Source organism: Salmo salar, chromosome 06 (genome assembly GCF_965601325.2).
Source record: "Salmo salar chromosome 06, fSalSal1, whole genome shotgun sequence".
Lineage (NCBI taxonomy): Eukaryota > Metazoa > Chordata > Actinopteri > Salmoniformes > Salmonidae > Salmo > Salmo salar.
In genome coordinates this window covers 25,108,938-25,128,118 of record NC_138296.1, presented here as the reverse complement: position 1 = coordinate 25,128,118, position 19,181 = coordinate 25,108,938, and the positions used below count along the sequence as shown (strand labels likewise).

The window sequence follows — 19,181 nt, the reverse complement described above, 5'->3', positions numbered from 1 at the left end:
TGGAGAAAGAGGGAGAGAGGGAAGGAAAGAGAGAGGGGAGGGAGGAAGAAGTAAGGAAGGAGAGAGAGGGGAGGGAGGGAGGGAGAATAAAGGAGAGAGGAGGGAGGGAGTTCTGATCAGCAAAGGTCATCAGACTAGGAGAGTAGAGGAAACACTATGAGACAACAAGTCTGGATGAAACCTGTGTGTGTGTGTGTGTGTGTGTGTGTGTGTGCCTGCTTGAGTGAAATGAAATCTTACCTGTTTTTATTCACTATTGGCTCTGAATATGCCCGGCAATAGGATGATGGAAACCATCCCCTCCTGGAACACAGACAGAGAGAGAAAGAGAGAGAGAGAGGGAGGTGATTACACTTGTATACTACTCCCATCTCCCCAGCTTTTTTCTACAGGCCCCTGGATAACCCTCAGACACTCCTAATACATTGACATCCACACTGAAGTACACAATCCCCTGGAAGCTGCTTCTCTACACACCACTCCATCATGCAGTAGCTGAATAGAATCCCCTTTTCAGGATTCTGCATCTTCAACCTCTCTATAGCTGTCTAACAGGTGGCGAGATAGACGTGAGGCCATTATGGTAGAATAAGCCTTCCCTGTGGCTCAGTTGGTAGAGCATGGTGTTTGTAATGCCAGCATGGTGTGTGCAACGCCAAGGTTGTGGGTTCGATTCCCACGGGGGGCCAGTACAAAGAAAATGCATGAGTGAAATGTATGTATTCACTACTGTAAGTCGCTCTGGATAAGAGCGTCTGCTAAATGACTAAACTGTAACTGTATAATCATCATAGGCCTCTGAATGGACAAATCATTGACTCCATACAAATCCCTGTGAGAAATGTTCATATTTGTCCATTTGTTTACTGGGCTTCAGAATGGGCAGCTGGGTGTGGCCAGTGTTTAACTAGATTAGAACAGTGAGAAATGTTCATATTTGTCCATTTGTTCACTGGGCTTCAGAATAGGCAGCTGGGTGTGGCCAGTGTTTAACTAGATTAGAAATGTTCATATTTGTTCACTGGGCTTCAGAATGGGCGGCAGGGTGCGGCCAGTGTTTAACTAGAATACATAAAGGCTGGGGGTACTGTATCAACTTCCAGCTTCCCTGTTAAAAGCACCACAGTGAACCATGCTGTAGGGTTTAGGTAGTGATCACATTTCACTAACCTGATCTGGAACCAGGCCAACATTTCACAGTCACATGCCTCTCATTCTCTCAGTCTACCGTCTCAAAGGGTATCAAAAAATCATAGATGACAGATTTTTGTCATATAGCCTTGTGAACATAATGAATATGATGAATTATTCATGTTTTCACAAGATATTAATTAAATGTATTTCATTCCTGTCCATGACACTCTTCATCACACTATGGTGGTGGAGGGATACATGTGGATGTTATCAGTGTGTGTTGCTAGGTGACTGACCCAGATCCATCTGACTGAGGTGTGACAGATAGGTGTCTCATCAACTCAATGACATCACACTGCAGGGACCTCCACAAGAACCCTACACTGTATCAATGGCACATATCTAGGTAACATCCCAAAAGCCACCCTATTTAGTGCACTGCTTTTGACATGTATATAAGAGTCCATCATCTCTAGAATCTGTATAGAACATGTACAGCATCATGTCAGGAATACAACACCTTTTTAAAAGTTCATTTTAAGCCTTGATTCAGCAAAAACATCAGAGATTCAAATGGCTGTGATTCTCTCCTTTCTCTACCTCTTTCCCCCTCTCCCCCCACTCCTTCCCCTCTCTCCTCCTCTCCTTCTGTCTCCTCTGTTTTTCTGCCTCCAGCCATGCGCTGATTGTATTCCCCAGTGTGAGCCGGCTCCCAGGCAGCGCTTAGCGATCCCAGAGCACGGCGCCCAGCCAGCCCCACCTGGAGTGGTCCAGTTAAGGGGAGCTCAATCAAATCAACATCTAATCAGGACCGGAACTACCACATGTACACAGCAGCTGGCGGTGTGTGTATAAATGCATGTGTGTGCGTTAGGGCTGGGCGGTATACCATATTGTACTTTATACAGGTATTGATGCACGGAACGGTTTGGGTTTTTACTTTACCTTCTATAACAGTTTGTTAAATGTGATACCCGTTTGTAAAGTCCATTTTTATCATTTACTCTGCTACTTGAGTCATTCCTCTCTGCTCTCTCTCCACGCCGCTTTGCCACATAGACCTAGTCCCACCCCGTCACTCAAGGACCACATTTGTTGTTGCTTGACCACGAGACTTTCGTTCAGTCTGCATGGTCAATGCAGCACATGCAACAATGTCGATGACAACGATGTTGTTTCCACTTTGATCTTAATATAAATCCACAAGCGTCCTATAATTACAATATTAGTTTGTGTTTCTTACATCTCCAACAGCTAGTTTGTATTTTCTTAGCAAGTTAAGCTAAATCGTGTTAGCCACTAATGCTAATCGCTAGTTAGCTGGTTAGCTAACTAGCTCATAAAAGTACTGAGTCAGAGCAAACGTAGCTAGCTAATACAGCCTGCTACCGGTACTGGTGGAGGCATAAATCAGCGTTGTTTGTGCAAAAGTATCTTCTAAATCAAAGAGGAATAGGCGAAGCATGAATATGTTGGCTATATGAATAAAGTTTTAATGTTGCCAAAGATCACATGGTCCACTAGGAAACACTGGACATCACTTTGGTTCCTACCCTGTCACAATAACTCATCCATGGCATTTTCATTCGTTGTCATGTCAAACAACACTATTATGCCCACTATTATTTATATTCTAACTATAGAATTATAATAAACATTATATTTCCATGATTCCAAAAGTTCACCCAAGGGTTTTGATCTAAATCGCAATTGCAACATTTGGTTAAAAATAAGGCCTAGTATTTTTGCCCATATTGTGGCAGTGTGGAAATTATCTCAAATGAGTGCATGGAATGCAGAAATTGATGGAAAATAATACAAAATTATTTTAGGTTGAAGTTGAATTGAACAGTATAAAATAATCCAAATGGAGATAGACCCATTGAAATAATTTAGAATATATGTGTTGTCACGCACTACTCATAAAGCAAATTTAGACACAAAAACATAAAATACCGTCATACTGTGAAAAATACCATATATGATATGATATTTTGGCCATATTGCCCAGCCCTAGTGTGTGTGTGTGCATCACCGTATGTAAGTGTGTGTCTCTCTCTAACTTACTGCCTGGTCTTCTCCAGTTCTCCGTAGAGCCATCCGTCCCTCTCATCAGGTATGAGCAGGGTGATGATGTCTCCCTCGTCAAAGCTAAGCAGCGTAGCATTGGTCCCAGAGGTGTGGGGGAAGATGGTGCGGACCCTGGGTCTCTTCACAATGTTGTTGAGTCCTGTGGCCACAGACACTGACCTGGGACCTAGACCGCCACTCTCCTCCCCTCCATTGTCCCTGTAGTCTGGAGAGAGAGGGAGAGAGAAGGGTTAATATACAGACACATGTACACAGGTCCATGCATGCACCCACACCAGCGATCAGCGGGGAGGACATGCGAGCGAGCACACACGCACTCTCACACACACTCTCACACACACTCTCACACACACTCTCACACACACTACCTGTGACACTCTCAGTCTCTCTGGTGACTGAGTTTGTTGTGGGTGTGTCCTGCGTGAACATACTGGCCAATGGGCTGGTCTGAGCCTTCAGTGCCGGGGCAGGGGGTGGAACTGTGTCCCGGAATATGGAGTTGCTCTGACCACAGGAAGTGGAACACAGGAAGGGGATAGTATGAGTGCTAGAATGTACAGTTGTTAGTAGTTAACCTGCCATTGGTAGTGGTACATTAGCAGTTAACCTGCCATTGGTACATTAGTAGTTAACCTGCCATTGGTACATTAGTATTATTATTATTTTACCTTTATTTAACTAGGCAAGTCAGTTAAGGACAAATTCTTATTTACAATAACAGCCTAGGAACAGTGGGTTAACTGCCTTGTTCAGGGGCAGAACGACCGATTTTAACCTTGTCAGCTCGGGGATTCGATCTAGCAACCTTTCGGTTACAAGTCCAACGCTCTAACCATTAAGCTGCCGCCTAGTGGTTAACCTGCCATTGGTAGTGATACATTAGTAGTTAACCTGCCACTGGTAGTGGTACATTAGTAGTTAACCTGCCATTGGTAGTGGTACATTAGTAGTTAACCTGCCACTGGTAGTGGTACATTAGTAGTTAACCTGCCATTGGTAGTGGTACATTAGTAGTTAACCTGCCATTGGTAGTGGTACATTAGTAGTACAGGTTTTTACCATTTCATTATGATGAAATCACTGAAGCCATAGTGTCTCACAAGGTATCTGTGCTGTGTTCTCTCTCACATTGAATCAGAAATAGATAGATATTCTAATTAATAAATTGTTTTCTAAATGGTTAATGAATGAGTGATTCTGCCTTCTCACCCTACTGTGTCTCTGGGAGACGGGGGAGGCCTGGGGGGTGATGGACACTGGGGTGCGAAGACCCTCAATCATAGACATCACGCTCTCCGGCACGTTGGTGGCGTCGCCACACTTGTCCTGCCAGGTGGGCAGCTTCCCGAAAAGCATGTCTCTGGCCTGGGGTCAGAGAAGGAACAGCAGCAGTCATAGTAGTTACTGTAGAATGGGAGCCTTGGGTTTGTGATGTGGTACCCCGCTAGACATTTGTATGATAAACGTGGTACACAGATGGTGGTTATGGTCAGTGTGATCTGGATCTAATTCCACCCCTAGCCTTTAGGCCACATCCCCTTAAAACCCACATAATTTTAATGGATTGAAATCATGTTCAGGTTTTCTACTGACTGAGAACCTAGGAGGCACTGTAGCATAGTTCCAATACCTTGTCGTGGAAGGCAGCGATCTGATAGGAGAAGGTGCAGTGTTTGTCCACCAGGAAGCAGAAGCGTCTCTTCTCCTCCAGCAGAGCCTCCTTGCAGCCGTCGGCGATGAACTTCTGCATGTCCATCTGCCCTGACCTCAGCGTCTCCAGGCACTGCACAACACAACAGGCCAATGACATGCTGTTATCTCAACTGCAACGACCAATCGTACACAAATATCTTGCTGCACTGACCAATCACATGCTCTCACCTCACTGCAAAGACCAATCACACAGTCTTGCCACATAGACATAGCTCAGCCAATCAGAGCTGCCTAGCATCGTAGGTATCAGGAAGTGAAAGGGCATTGTGACGAGAGGTGCAGAGATATAGGCTGGCTGGACGTTCTAATCTCTGTGTGGCAGGCAGAGACAGAGATACAGAGAGGTATTGTAGGGATACTGTACAAGGGAATGGGATGGGTTTTATTATCTAACATGGCTGACAAAGAAGAATAGATGAGGGATAGGGAGGTGACAGTAGCAGACATGCTGACAGAAGAATAGATGAGGGTTAAGGAGGAGCAGCAGCAAAATATACTGTGTGTCTAGGAGACAAAGTACATTCAAACTAGGCATGGGAGCTGGACAAGGTCAGTCGAAACGCTGAGTTTGTATGAGTTTGTTTAGTGTGTCTTTTGCTGCGTTTACATAGGGAGCCCAAATCTGACCTTTTTGGCACTAATTGGTATTTTGACCAATCGGATCATCTCTGAAAAAGATGTGATGTGCAATGATCTGATGCGATTGGTCAAAAAGATGAGAATTGGGCTGCCTGTGTAAACGCAGCCTAGGAGTCTTATCTGAAGGCACATTTAAAAACTTGGCACAGGATCTGAACAAGGTCAGTCGAAACATTTAGTTTGTATTGCTGAACGCTGAATTAAAAATGCCATGTGGGAGTGAACAAAGAGTGTGTGGACAATGACACAACCTTCTTTTGTGTGTCTTATCTTCCATCACAGACATGGGTCACTCAGGGGTCAGAGTCTCTGATCTATGTGGGTGTGAATGGCTCTTATAACTTTGTCATCTATGGCTAAGTTTATGATCTCTCTATTCCTTTTCACTGTGTTTCTGTGGCTGGCAACTGTCAATATTTACAATCAATACAGTTCTATTGATTTGATTGGAAATGGAACCGAATGGGAGACCAATGAGCACACAGCACAGTGAGTTGTGATGTAAATATTGATCCTTGCTATCTGGGATCGTTGGTACATCTCTACCCCATTGAAGTTGACATGTAAAATGGTAAGGGTTAAGGTTAGGGTTTAGGGTCGAGATGTCCCAATGATCCCGGATAGCACTAACCTGTAAATACTTGGTACAACAATGACAAAAACAAAGACTAGTCAACAAACGTGTAAAATGGATGCCACTATGTGTTGAATTATCAAAGTAGTTAATCTACTGTAGACTGAAGTATAATAGCTGTCTTTAAAGTGTGTGCACTGAAACATATGACATTGTTGTAGATACAGAGGAAAGATTATTATTGGATGTATTGTTTGAGATTAGTATTGAGATGATGTGTGTGCAGTTCATTAGAACTAAGACATACACATGCTATAGGGTCCTTTAACCATATCTCTTTATGGACCTATTTATCTTGATTACATTTCATATGATCCTACAATGTCCCTGCAGCTCAAATCAATCTAGGTACATGAATCTGTAAGGAGAACACGGACAAAAAGAGCTTTGATTCATTGAAGACTTCCATCAGTGAATGCTTGACCCAGTTGCTTACATGTGACATAGCAGCCAGTGTGCAGTATGGGTCTTGGGAACTCATTCACCCAGAAACACCTGGCATAACAACAGACCTGCACAAGTGACAGGTACCAGAGATATACCCACACACACCCCCCTCGTTTCAAATAAAACTGTGAAGGACCTCGGCGTTACTCTGGACCCTGATCTCTCTTTTGAAGAACATATCAAGACTGTTTCAAGGACAGTTTTTTTCCATCTACGTAACATTGCAAAAAATCTGAAACTTTCTGTCCAAAAATTATGCAGAAAAATGAATCCATGCTTTTGTCACTTCCAGGTTAGACTACTGCAATGCTCTACTTTCCGGCTAAAGCAATAAATAAACTTCAGTTAGTGCTAAATACGACTGCTAGAATCCTGACTAGAACCCAAAAATGTGATCATATTACTCCAGTGCTAGCCTCTCTACACTGGCTGTTAAGGCAAGGGCTGAGTTCAAGGTTTTACTGCTAACCTACAAAACATTACATGGGCTTGCTCCTACCCATCTTTCCGATTTAGTCCTGCCGCACATACCTACACGTACGCTACGGTCACAAGATGCAGGCCTCCTAATTGTCCCGAGAATTTCTAAGCAAAGACCTGGAGGCAGGGCTTTCTCCTATAGAACTCAATTTTTATGGAATGGTCTGCCTACCCATGTGTGAGAGAGACTCGGTCTCAACCTTTAAGTCTTTATTGAAGACTCATCTCTTCAGTAGGTCCTACGATTGAGTGTAGTCTGGCCCAGGAGTGTGAAGGTGAACGGAAAGGCACTGGAGCAATGAACCGCCCTTGCTGTCTCTGCCTGGCCGGTTCCCCTCACTCCACTGGGATTCTCTGCCTCTAACCCTATTACAGGGGCTGAGTCACTGGCTTACTGGTGCTCTTCCATGCCGTCCCTAGGAGGGGTGCGTCACTTGAGTGGGTTGAGTCACTGACGTGGTCTTCCTGTCTGGGTTGGCTCCCCCCTTGGGTTGTGCCGTGGCGGAGATCTTTGTGGGCTATACTCGGCCTTGTCTCAGGATGGTAACTTGGTGGTTGAAGATATCCCTCTCGTGGTGTGGGGGCTGTGCTTTGGCAAAGTGGGTGGGGTTATATCCTGCCTGTTTGGCCCTGTCCGGGGGTATCATCAGATGGGCCCCCTGACCCGTCCTGTCTCAGCCTCCAGTATTTATTCTGCAGTAGTTTATGTGTCGGGGGGCTAGGGTCAGTCTGTTATATCTGGAGTATTTCTCCCGTCCTATCCGGTGTCCTGTGTGAATTTAAGTATGCTCCCTCTAATTCCCTTTTTCTCTCTCTCGGAGGACCTGAGCCCTAGGACCATGCCTCAGGACTACCTGGCATGATGACTCCTTGCTGTCCCCAGTCCACCTGGCCGTGCTGCTGCTCCAGTTTCAACTCTTCTGCCTGCGGCTATGGAACCCTGACCTGTTCACCAGACGTGCTACCTGTCCCAGACCTGCTGTTTTCAACTCTCTAGAGACAGCAGGAGCGGTAGAGATACTCTCAATGATCGGCTATGAAAAGCCAATTGACATTACTCCTGAGGTGCTGACCAGTTGCACCCTCGACAACCACTGTGGTTATTATTATTTGACCATGCTGGTCATTTATGAACATTTGAACATCTTGGCCATGTTCTGTTATAATCTCCACCCGGCACAGCCAGAAGAGGACTGGCCACCCCTCATAGCCTGGTTCCTCTCTAGGTTTCTTCCTAGGTTTTGGCCTTTCTAGGGAGTTTTTCGTAGCCACCGTGCTTCTACACCTGCATTGTTTGCTGTTTGGGGTTTTAGGCTAGGTTTCTGTACAGCACTTTGAGATATCAGCTGATGTAAGAATGGCTATATAAATTAATTTGAACCCTGTGTAAAGTCAACCCGTTTCAATATGCTGTTTACCTACTTACCTAACACACACACACACACAGTTAAAGGTGGGGGACAGACTAGGGCTGCACGGTGAGATCCCCATCTCGTCATCACAACACTGCAAAATCACCTTGCAGCCGTACAGCACAGTATGTTACCCATAACAACAACACCATGTGACAACACACGATTCAATGTAATCTACCCTCCACACACTCTTTCACCAGCTTCCTGTCCCTATTGGAGCTCTTGAGTCATAGAGGAAATGGGAAAAGCCTTCCTATGGTAATTTGTTGTGGTCTCCATCCAGTTACTGGTCTGTATAATGAATTCAGGGTTTCCTTCAGGTCAAAAGTAGTTTACTATAACTGGAATAGGGGGTCATTCTGGATTGGTGTGCATTGTTAGGTATGACTGTACTGTTGGATTGGTGTGTATTATTGTGTATTGTTAGGTATTACTGCACTGTTGGAGCTAGAAACACATCCTTCACTCATGCTGCCAAACATGCCCTCGTAAAACTGACCATCCTACCGATCCTCGACTTCGGCGATGCCATTTACAAAATAGCCTCCAATACCCTACTCAATAAATTGGATGCAGTCTATCACAGTGCCATCCGTTTTGTCACCAAAGCCCCATATACTACCCACCACTGCGACCTGTACGCTCTCGTTGGCTGGCCCTCGCTTCATACTCGTTGCCAAACCCACTGACTCCAGGTCATCTACAAGACCCTGCTAGGTAAAGTCCCCCCTTATCTCCGCTCACTGGTCACCATAGCAGCACCCACCTGTAGCACGCGCTCCAGCAGGTATATCTCTCTGGTCACCCCCAAAGCAAATTCCTCCTTTGGCCGCCTCTCCTTCCAGTTCTCTGCTGCCAATGACTGGAACGAACTACAAAAATCTCTGAAACTGGAAACACTTATCTCCCTCTCTAGCTTTAAGCACCAGCTATCAGAGCAGCTCACAGATTACTGCACTTGTACATAGCCCATCTATAATTAGCCCAAACAACTACCGCTTCCCCTACTGTATTTATTTATTTAGCTCCTTTGCACCCCAGTATTTCTACTTTGCACATTCATCCACTGCAATCTAGCATTTCAGTGTTTTACTTGCTATATTGTATTTACTTCGCCACCGTGGCCTTTTTATTGCCTTTACCTCCCTTATCTCACCTCATTTGCTCACATTGTATATAGACTTATTTTTCTACTGTATTATTGACTGTATGTTTGTTTTACTCCATGTGTAACTCTGTGTTGTTGTATGTGTCGAACTGCTTTGCTTTATCTTGGCCAGGTCAGTTGTGAATGAGAACTTGTTCTCAACTTGCCTACCTGGTTAAATAAAGGTGAAATAAAAATAAATAAGCATTTCTCTGCACCTGTGATCACATCTGCAAAATATGTATGCGACCAACACAATTTGATTTGGTTAAAGTAGTGCACTATTTAGGGACTAAGGTGTCATTCTAGTCAAAACTTGTGCACTGTATAGGGAATAGGCTGATATTCTGGCCAAAAGTAGTGCACAATCAGACAAGGCAAGTGTATGCACATAAGAGCACACAGTCAGACACGAGGACAGTAACACAGTGACATGCATACAGGATCTCTAAAAAAAAAAATAAGCCATTTTGCAATTTGCTTCACATTTTACTAATTTCCCAGAGCCCACCTCCTAGACTTCCTACAAGAGGCCCACCATTGTTTGGGTTACCTGTGACAATGCTGGCCTTTCCCATAACACCACCTCCTCCTCATGGGAGCCATAACATCACCACCTCCTCATCATGGGAGCCATAACATCACCACCTCCTCCTCATCATGGGAGCCATAACACCACCTCCTCCTCATCATGGGAGCCATAACACCACCTCCTCCTCATCATGGGAGCCATAACACCACCTCCTCCTCATCATGGGAGCCATAACACCACCTCCTCCTCATGGGAGCCATAACACCACCTCCTCCTCATCATGGGAGCCATAACATCACCACCTCCTCCTCATCATGGGAGCCATAACACCACCTCCTCCTCATCATGGGAGCCATAACACCACCTCCTCCTCATCATGGGAGCCATAACACCACCTCCTCCTCATCATGGGAGCCATAACACCACCTCATCCTCATGGGAGCCATAACACCACCTCCTCCTCATCATGGGAGCCATAACACCACCTCATCATGGGAGCCATAACACCACCTCATCCTCATGGGAGCCATAACACCACCTCCTCCTCATCATGGGAGCCATAACACCTCATCCTCATCATGGGAGCCATAACACCACCTCATCCTCATCATGGGAGCCATAACACCACCTCATCCTCATCATGGGAGCCATAACAATCACCACCTCCTCATCATGGGAGCCATAACACCACCTCCTCCTTATCACTGACGCGTGCGTGCAGAGCTATACTGCAATCATTTGCCCTCCATGTACTAAGATAAAGCCACAGGGACCTGAAACACCAACCTGGATAATTCAAATATTCCTGCGTGTGTGTGTTCCTGTGTGTGTGTGTGTATATATATATATATATATATATATATATATATATATATATATATATATATATATATATATATATATATATATATATATATATATATATATATGCGAGTGAAACATTGGTGTGAAATGTAATAAATGCAACCATCCTGGTTGACACAATACATCTGTCAAGGCTAAATAATGGCTGTTGCTATGGACACATATCTTTAGTTCTCTGGAAACAGGTAGGAAAGAAAGGCGAGAGAGAGAGAAAGTGAGAGAGAGCGAGGGAGAAAGGGAGAGCGAGAGAGAGGGAGGGCCAAGAGACCGAGGGAGGGCCAAGAGACCGAGAGAGTGCGCGAGGGGGGGGTCAGGTAAATTACCAGTGTAATTCTTGGGAATTATTGGTCAATGAAGAGGCAGTACCCAGGAAGTGTTTAGCTGTACTGGTGAGTCATCTACAGCTAAGCCCCTGTGTCTCAGCCCAGACGTCAGGCCATCTGTCTGTCTGCCCCAGAGAATGACTGGCATACAGACAGAACGACACTCAGATCACTAGGGATTCTGACTCAGAACACTGATCCCTCAGAAGCCTGAACAGACAGCAAAACAGGGAGATTGTCGGTCTCTCTCTCCATGTGGCCAGAGAGAGAGGAATGAGAGAGACCGACAGAGAGAGAGGAATGAGAGAGAGAGCGAGAGAGACAGGAATGTGAGAGAGAAAGAGGAATTAAATTTTATTATCTATTTTAGTCCTTATTTGGACTAATCTTCCAAGAGTCCTTAAATATTAAAATACAATTTATAATACAATCACATTTTCACGTATACCACACTGTTACAAACAGACATAATACACTGACATATTGACCAGATAAATACTCTTAACAGTCTGAAAGGATAGATTGATTGATTCATCTACCAAAGTCCTGCACAACCTTCCAATTTATTATATTTCAAATGGTTCTAAAGTATTGTTTGAATTTATATACTGAAAGGTTTCTGGTGTGCTCAGATTAATAATTACATTTCTGTATTGCTCTCTTTATTGCTCTGTCTGGATAACACACACAGTTGAAGTCAGAAGTTTACATACGCTTAGGTTGGAGTCATTAAAACTCGTTTTTCAACCACTCCACACATTTCTTGTCCAACAATTGTTTACAGACAGATTTTTTTCACTTATAATACACTGTATTACAATTCCAGTGGGTCAGAAGATTACATACACTAAGTTGACTGTGCCTTTAAACAGCTTGGAAAATCCAGAAAATGATGTCATGGCTTTAGAAGCTTCTGATAGGCTAATTGACATCATTTGACCATCCCAAACGTGAAGCACGGGGGTGGCAGCATCATGTTGTGGGGGTGCTTTGCTGCAGGAGGGACTGGTGCACTTCACAAAATAGACAGCATCATGAGGACGAAAAATTATGTGGATATATTGAAGCAAAATCTCAAGACATCAGTCAGGAAGTTAAAGCTTGGTCGCAAATGGGTCTTCCAAATGGACAATGACCCCAAGCATACTTCCAAAGTTGTGGCAAAATGGCTTAAGGACAACAAAGTCAAGGTATTGGAGTGACCATCACAAAGCCCTGACCTCAGTCCTATAGAAATGTTGTGGGCAGAACTGAAAAAGCGTGTGCGAGCAAGGAGGCCTACAAACCTGACTCAGTTACACCAGCTCTGTTAGGAGGAATTTGCCAAAATTCACCCAACTTAGAGTGGGAAGCTTGGGGAAGGCTACCCGAAACGTTTGACCCAAGTTAAACAATTTAAAGGCAATGCTACCAAATACTAATAGAGTGTAGGTAAACTTCTGACCCACTGGGAATGTGATGAAAGAAATAAAAGCTGAAATAAATCACTGTACTATTATTCTGACATTTCACATTCTTACAATAAAGTGGTGATCCTAACTGACCTAAGACAGGGAATTTTTACTAGGATTAAATGTCAGGAATTGTGAAAAACTGAGTTTAAATGTATTTGGCTAAGGTGTTGGTAAACTTCGCACTTCACCTGTAGATGTTGGATAATCTATTCTTAGTATTTACTGAATGTCGGTCTCTTACCAACTGAATACTGTTTGGCTGCTTTAAATGGTGTATATTGTGAAATAAAATAAGCATGCAAAATGACCTCCAGCAGGCCACAAATGTGCATGTGTCTGCTCAAACGGTCAGAAACAGACTCCATGAGGGTGGTATGAGGGCCCGACGTCCACAGGTGGGGGTGGTGCTTACAGCCCAACACCGTGCAGGACGTTTGGCATTTGTCAGAGAACACCAAGATTGGCAAATTCGCCACTGGCGCCCTGTGCTCTTCACAGATGAAAGCAGGTTCACACTGAGCACGTGACAGACGTGACATAGTCTGGAGACGCCGTGGAGAACGTTCTGCTGCCTGCAACATCCTCCAGCATGACCGGTTTGGCGGTGGGTCAGTCATGGTGTGGGGTGGCATTTCTTTAGGGGGCTGCACAGCCCTCCATGTGCTCGCCAGAGGTAGCCTGACTGCCATTAGGTACCGAGATGAGATCCTCAGACCCCTTGTGAGACCATATGCTGGTGCAGTTGGCCCTGGGTTCCTCCTAATGCAAGACAATGCTAGACCTCATGTGGCTGGAGTGTGTCAGCAGTTCCTGCAAGAGGAAGGCATTGATGCTATGGACTGGCCCGCCCGTTCCCCAGACCTGAATCCAACTGAGCACATCTGGGACATCATGTCTCGCTCCATCCACCAACGCCACGTTGCACCACAGACTCTCCAGGAGTTGGCGGATGCTTTAGTCCAGGTCTGGGAGGAGATCCCTCAGGAGACCATCCGCCACCTCATCAGGAGCATGCCCAGGCGTTGTAGGGAGGTCATACAGGCACGTGGAGGCCACACACACACACTACTGAGCCTCATTTTGACTTAAGGACATTACATCAAAGTTGGATCAGCCTGTAGTGTGGTTTTCCACTTTAATTTTGAGTGTGACTCCAAATCCAGACCTCCATGGGTTGATAAATTGGATTTCCATTGATTATTTTTGTGTGATTTAGTTGTCAGCACATTCAACTATGTAAAGAAAAAAGTATTTAATAAGATTATTTCTTTCATTCAGATCTAGGATGTGTTGTTTAAGTGTTCCCTTTATTTTTTTGAGCAGTGTATATATATATATTTTTTTACATAGATTAGTTATTTGACAACCATGATAAGCGGTTGTCTAGCTGCACCCCTAGTAGTTTGGTTTCTGCCACTTCCTCAATTTGTACTCCCCCCATACTTTGACACAGTTCAGCATGCTTCCATACATGTGCAAATGTCCCCTTTTCCAGTGACCAATAAAATGTGTATTTCAGTGGAGCTGCAATCTGGGGAGCATCATAGTGAAGCAAAACAATAGTCCATAAAATAATAACCTGTAGATTTACCATCAGGTAATGACTTCAATAGGTTTAACACCTCTACTGACACCAAAGTGCAGGTTTTTCTGCTCATAATATGTTCATCAATCCAATGAACAATAGCTTGTTTGGAAGAATGGGTGTTTATATTATCGCTCAGTAAATACATTTTCTTTGTAAAAAAATCTGCAAAATGATTGGCAATATAAGATGGTTTTGTTGTTATCCCGTCAACCTCCACACTAGAAGGGCATGATGAGATAGATGTACAAAGTATGCCCTTAACTTTATTCCATACCTTTTTACAATCATTAAAATCATTTTTGTAAAATAACATTTTTTTCTTACGATTTAATTTAAACTGCATAATTACGTAGTGTTCTATAATTCTGTTAATCAATTTCTAGTTTATATTTGGCTGCTAAGACTTTTGCCATATTTCCTTGAGAAAATGTCTCACCCAGTTCATCATCAATCCATGGAGATGAGGCATGATGGTCCATTACCTCAGTGAGCAAATCAATAAAACATTCTGTAGTGTGATTTAAATCATCCGCTAGATAAATCAGCTCCCAGGGTACATCAGTCAAATCATTTTGAAATAGCTCATGATTAAATGTCTTAGCATTTCTCTTGACCAGTATCCTTGAGGGTTTCTTTGGAACCTTGGTGTTCATGGTTATGGTCACAATATTATGGTCTGTCCAGCCCACCGGCATTGATCTGGCTTTTAAGCATTGCAATGGTACACTACAGGAGATCAGATCGATGCATGTGTCTGAACGGTGACCTAACTTAATTGATGATCTAGTAGCATCATTAACCATTTGTTTCAAACCATAGCTCTCGGCATATCTCATCAATTTAGTTATATTTGAATAATTATTATCCTTACAATTTATATTAAAATCAGCCGAGATAAATACATCTCTGTTACCATGTGTGGCCTGGTCAAACCCATTGCATAAGTCATCCAGATAGGACACCTTAGAGCTAGGAGGTCTATACACACATCCTACCAATAAGGGTGCCTGGTGAGGTAGATGTACTTGAGCCCATGGTGCCTCTATTTGACATACATTAAGGTCATCCCTCCTCTTAAAAGGTATATGATTCTGAATGTACAGTGCTACACCCCCACTATTCCTATTCCTGTCCCCTCTATGTAGACTATATCCTTGAATGTTCATTTGCCCATCGTTTACAGATGCATCTAAATGTGTTTCGTCAAAGCTAAAATATGAATATTATTTATGTTGACCAAGTTAAAATCCTGATGTGTTTTGTTAGGAAGGCTACATACATTAACCTGAGCTATATGCAACCCATTTCTTGTCAAGTGTATTCGTTATAGTTGAAGATGTCATGATACACTACAACACACAAACTCAGATTTGAACATTGGATTCAAATAGCCAGGGAGTTACTCTAGAGTCCCGATACAGTTGCCTTTGATCTGAAGTTTATCCATCACCAAGGAGACTCGTTGATTCAGGCAACGCTTTTCCTTCATGATGGGATACAGTTTTTTTCTCCTTTCATTGATCTCCGTGGGCAAGTGATCATTCATTCCAAAATCAATTTTTCGGAGTGCTCTGCCCTTGTTCTTCCTCATTTCCATTTGCTTAAAATGTTATAACAAATGCAATAATAGCCCGGGGCCTATTCCCAGAGGCCTTACCCATTCAACATCAGTGGGCAGTTTCAGTTGAGTTGACATAAAGTCTCGGACAGTGTCCTCACAGATTCTGCTGTTGTCTTTCTCCGGTATCCCTGAAAATATGAGATTGTCCCGCATTGATCGACACTGTACATCAAGCAAGGTTTCTTTAAGTTGTTTGTTCTCCTTTCGCACCACCTCCACCTTGCCATGAATAGAGTCTACAGTACCTTTCAGCACTGTGTTCTCTTTCCTTAAATCATCAATCTGACATTAGCTGAATTCTAGACGGGCACATAATGCACTGATGTCCTCTCGTAATATATCCAAGATATCAAGTTTGACAAGCCTTTCATTGATGGATTTCAACAAGTCAACATCCATATCCGTAAACATCTCCCCACTCTCCACGTGCACCCTGTTGCTTGGGGATGGTTTTATGACATCGTTGATACCGCTTGGACAACTTGGCTTTGGTTTGTATTGTTGATTGGGTTTGTTGTCCTTAACAGTGATTGAATCCTCTGAAACCAGCGACATGTTTCTTTGAGCTCGTAAGTATCTCTCGTCAATGTATTGTTCAAGCTCTTCAATGGATACTGAATCATCCAACATGTTTGCAGGCAGAAAATAACAAAACAACGGATGTATCTTTCCGGACCGGTACAGGACGTGGTAGATACACCCAATAAAAATGGACTCCAGCTATGGACTCCGGTCAAAAGTAGTGCACTAAGGAATAGGGTGCCTTTCGGGATGTAACCATCAACACTGATGTTTTTTATTTATTTATTTATTTCACCTTTATTTAACCAGGTAGGCAAGTTGAGAACAAGTTCTCATTTACAATTGCGACCTGGCCAAGATAAAGCAAAGCAGTTCGACAACATACAAAAACACAGAGTTACACATGGAGTAAAACAACATACAATCAATGATGCAGTAGAAAAAAAAAATAAGACTATATACAATGTGAGCAAATGATGTGAGATAAGGGAGGTAAAGGCAAAAAAAATGCCATGGTGGCAAATTAAATAAAGTATAGCAAGAAAAACACTGGAATGGTAGATTTGTAGTTTGAAGAAAGTTCAGAGATAAAATATAAATAATATGATGCAAAGGAGCAAAATAAATAAAATAAATAAATACAGTAGGGGAAGAGGTAGTATTTTGGGCTAAATTATAGATGGGCTATGTACAGGTGCAGTGATCTGTGAGCTGCTCTGACAGCTGGTGCTTAAAGCTAGTGAGGGAGATAAGTGTTTCCAGTTTCAGAGATTTTTGTAGTTCGTTCCAGTCATTGGCAGCAGAGAACTGGAAGGAGAGACGACCAAAGGAGGAGTTGGCTTTAGGGGTGACCAGAGAGATATACCTGCTGGAGCGCGTGCTACAGGTGGGTGCTGCTATGGTGACCAGTGAGCGGAGATAAGGGGGGACTTTACCTAGCAGGGTCTTGTAGATGACCTGGAGCCAATGTGTTTGGCGACGATTATGAAGCGAAGGCCAGCCAACGAGAGCGTACAGGTCGCAGTGGTGGGTAGTATATGGGGCTTTGGTGACAAAACGGATGGCACTGTGATAGACTGCATCCAGCTTGTTGAGTAGGGTATTGGAAGCTATTTTGTAAATGACATCGCCGAAGTCGAGGATTGGTAGGATGGTCAGTTTTACGAGGGTATGTTTGGCAGCATGAGTGAAGGATGCTTTGTTGCGAAATAGGAAGCCAATTTGAGATTTCACTTTGGATTGGAGATGATTGATGTGAGTCTGGAAGGAGAGTTTACAGTCTAACCAGACACCTAGGTATTTGTAGTTGTCCACAAATTCTAAGTTAGAACCGTCCAGAGAAGTGATGCTGGACAGGCGGGCAGGTGCAGGCAGCGATCGGTTGAAGAGCATGCATTTAGTTTTACTTGTGTTTAGGAGCAGTTGGAGACCACGGAAGGAGAGGAAGATGTACTGACTATTTAATATGAAGCTGCAGTTAATTCTATCTAGTGAAGAAAACAAATCAATATGAAAATTAACTATAGGCCTAAACACTGACTTAATACAGTGATTAAGCCTATGGTCCTCTCTGTCTCATTCTGCTCCTGTTTTCTCTGTGGCTTCCTGTAACCCTACCTCCACCTGTGACTGTAACACAGCTCTGCTCTGTGTGTAAGTCTCTGAGCCTGGGTGCAGTCTGTTGATAGTCTTGTGACCAAACCAGGGATCTGACTCTGTCAACAGTTGTCCTGTTATATTAGAGCTGGTCCAGGACCAGATTCTGGGGTTCTACTCTCAGGGTCAATGTTAGATCTACTGTAGCCTGGTCCCAGATCTGTAATAGCAATATTTATCTATACAGATGTGCCATCTTAATTTGACCCTGCTTCTCACAGCAGGAAAATAGTCCTGCAGCAACAGGTAATATGAATTATTATGTGAAATATAAGTGATGGACATTTTTGTAGGTGTTGACACATTTTTTGTTAGTGCAAATCAAGTCTGAAATGTTAAAGTGGCAATTACAAACTTTAGAAGACTTTTTATACCTTAAATACACTACAATTTGTATGTCCTGCTGCGCAGGGAAAATCTCTGTGACAACAGAGTGATCAAATTAAGATAACAGATTTGTAAGTCACTGTTGCACAGACTTACTGTAGTCTGTTCCCAGATCTGCAGGTAAAATAACTCATCTGAATATTGTTATCATGCTGTTTCAACTTCATGTATCTGTACTGCACGTGCCTCAGTAGGTTAAAGCACATACCTGAGACCAGGGCCCATATTCACAATGCATCTCATAGTAGGAATCTAGGGTCTAATTTTGGTCTTAAATCATAATGAACCTGATTATATATGGACAGGGGGACCTGATCCTAGATCAGCACTCCTACTCTGAGCGTTTGTGAATACAGGAAAAAGCTTGTTTCTTCTCACAGCCGCTGTGCCCCAGCTGGGGTGGAGCGCCTCAGAGTCTGATGAGAGACTAGGACCAGGCTAGCGTGTGGAGCGCCCCAGAGTCTGGTGAGAGAGACTAGGACCAGGCTAGCGTGTGGAGCGCCCCAGAGTCTGGTGAGAGACTAGGACCAGGCT

The 19,181-nt window shown here is 43.6% G+C and overlaps 1 protein-coding gene and 1 non-coding gene across 3 annotated transcripts in view; one reads left to right on the top strand and one right to left on the bottom strand.

The window, feature by feature from the left end:
• LOC106601826 (BAR/IMD domain-containing adapter protein 2-like 1) overlaps positions 1-19,181 on the bottom strand; it is a 70,678-nt gene that overhangs the window by 12,585 nt on the left and 38,912 nt on the right. For both annotated transcript variants that reach the window (XM_045719966.2, XM_045719965.2), the window contains 5 exons: positions 4,856-5,008; positions 4,435-4,590; positions 3,594-3,729; positions 3,202-3,430; positions 241-303 (listed from right to left, as the gene is read on the bottom strand). In XM_045719966.2, coding sequence (XP_045575922.2) covers positions 241-303; positions 3,202-3,430; positions 3,594-3,729; positions 4,435-4,590; positions 4,856-5,008 — 737 coding nt within the window. The remainder of the gene's footprint in view (positions 1-240; positions 304-3,201; positions 3,431-3,593; positions 3,730-4,434; positions 4,591-4,855; positions 5,009-19,181) is intronic.
• trnat-ugu (transfer RNA threonine (anticodon UGU)) lies at positions 593-688 on the top strand. The gene is made up of 2 exons: positions 593-632; positions 653-688. It is a non-coding gene; the product is annotated as a tRNA-Thr (tRNA).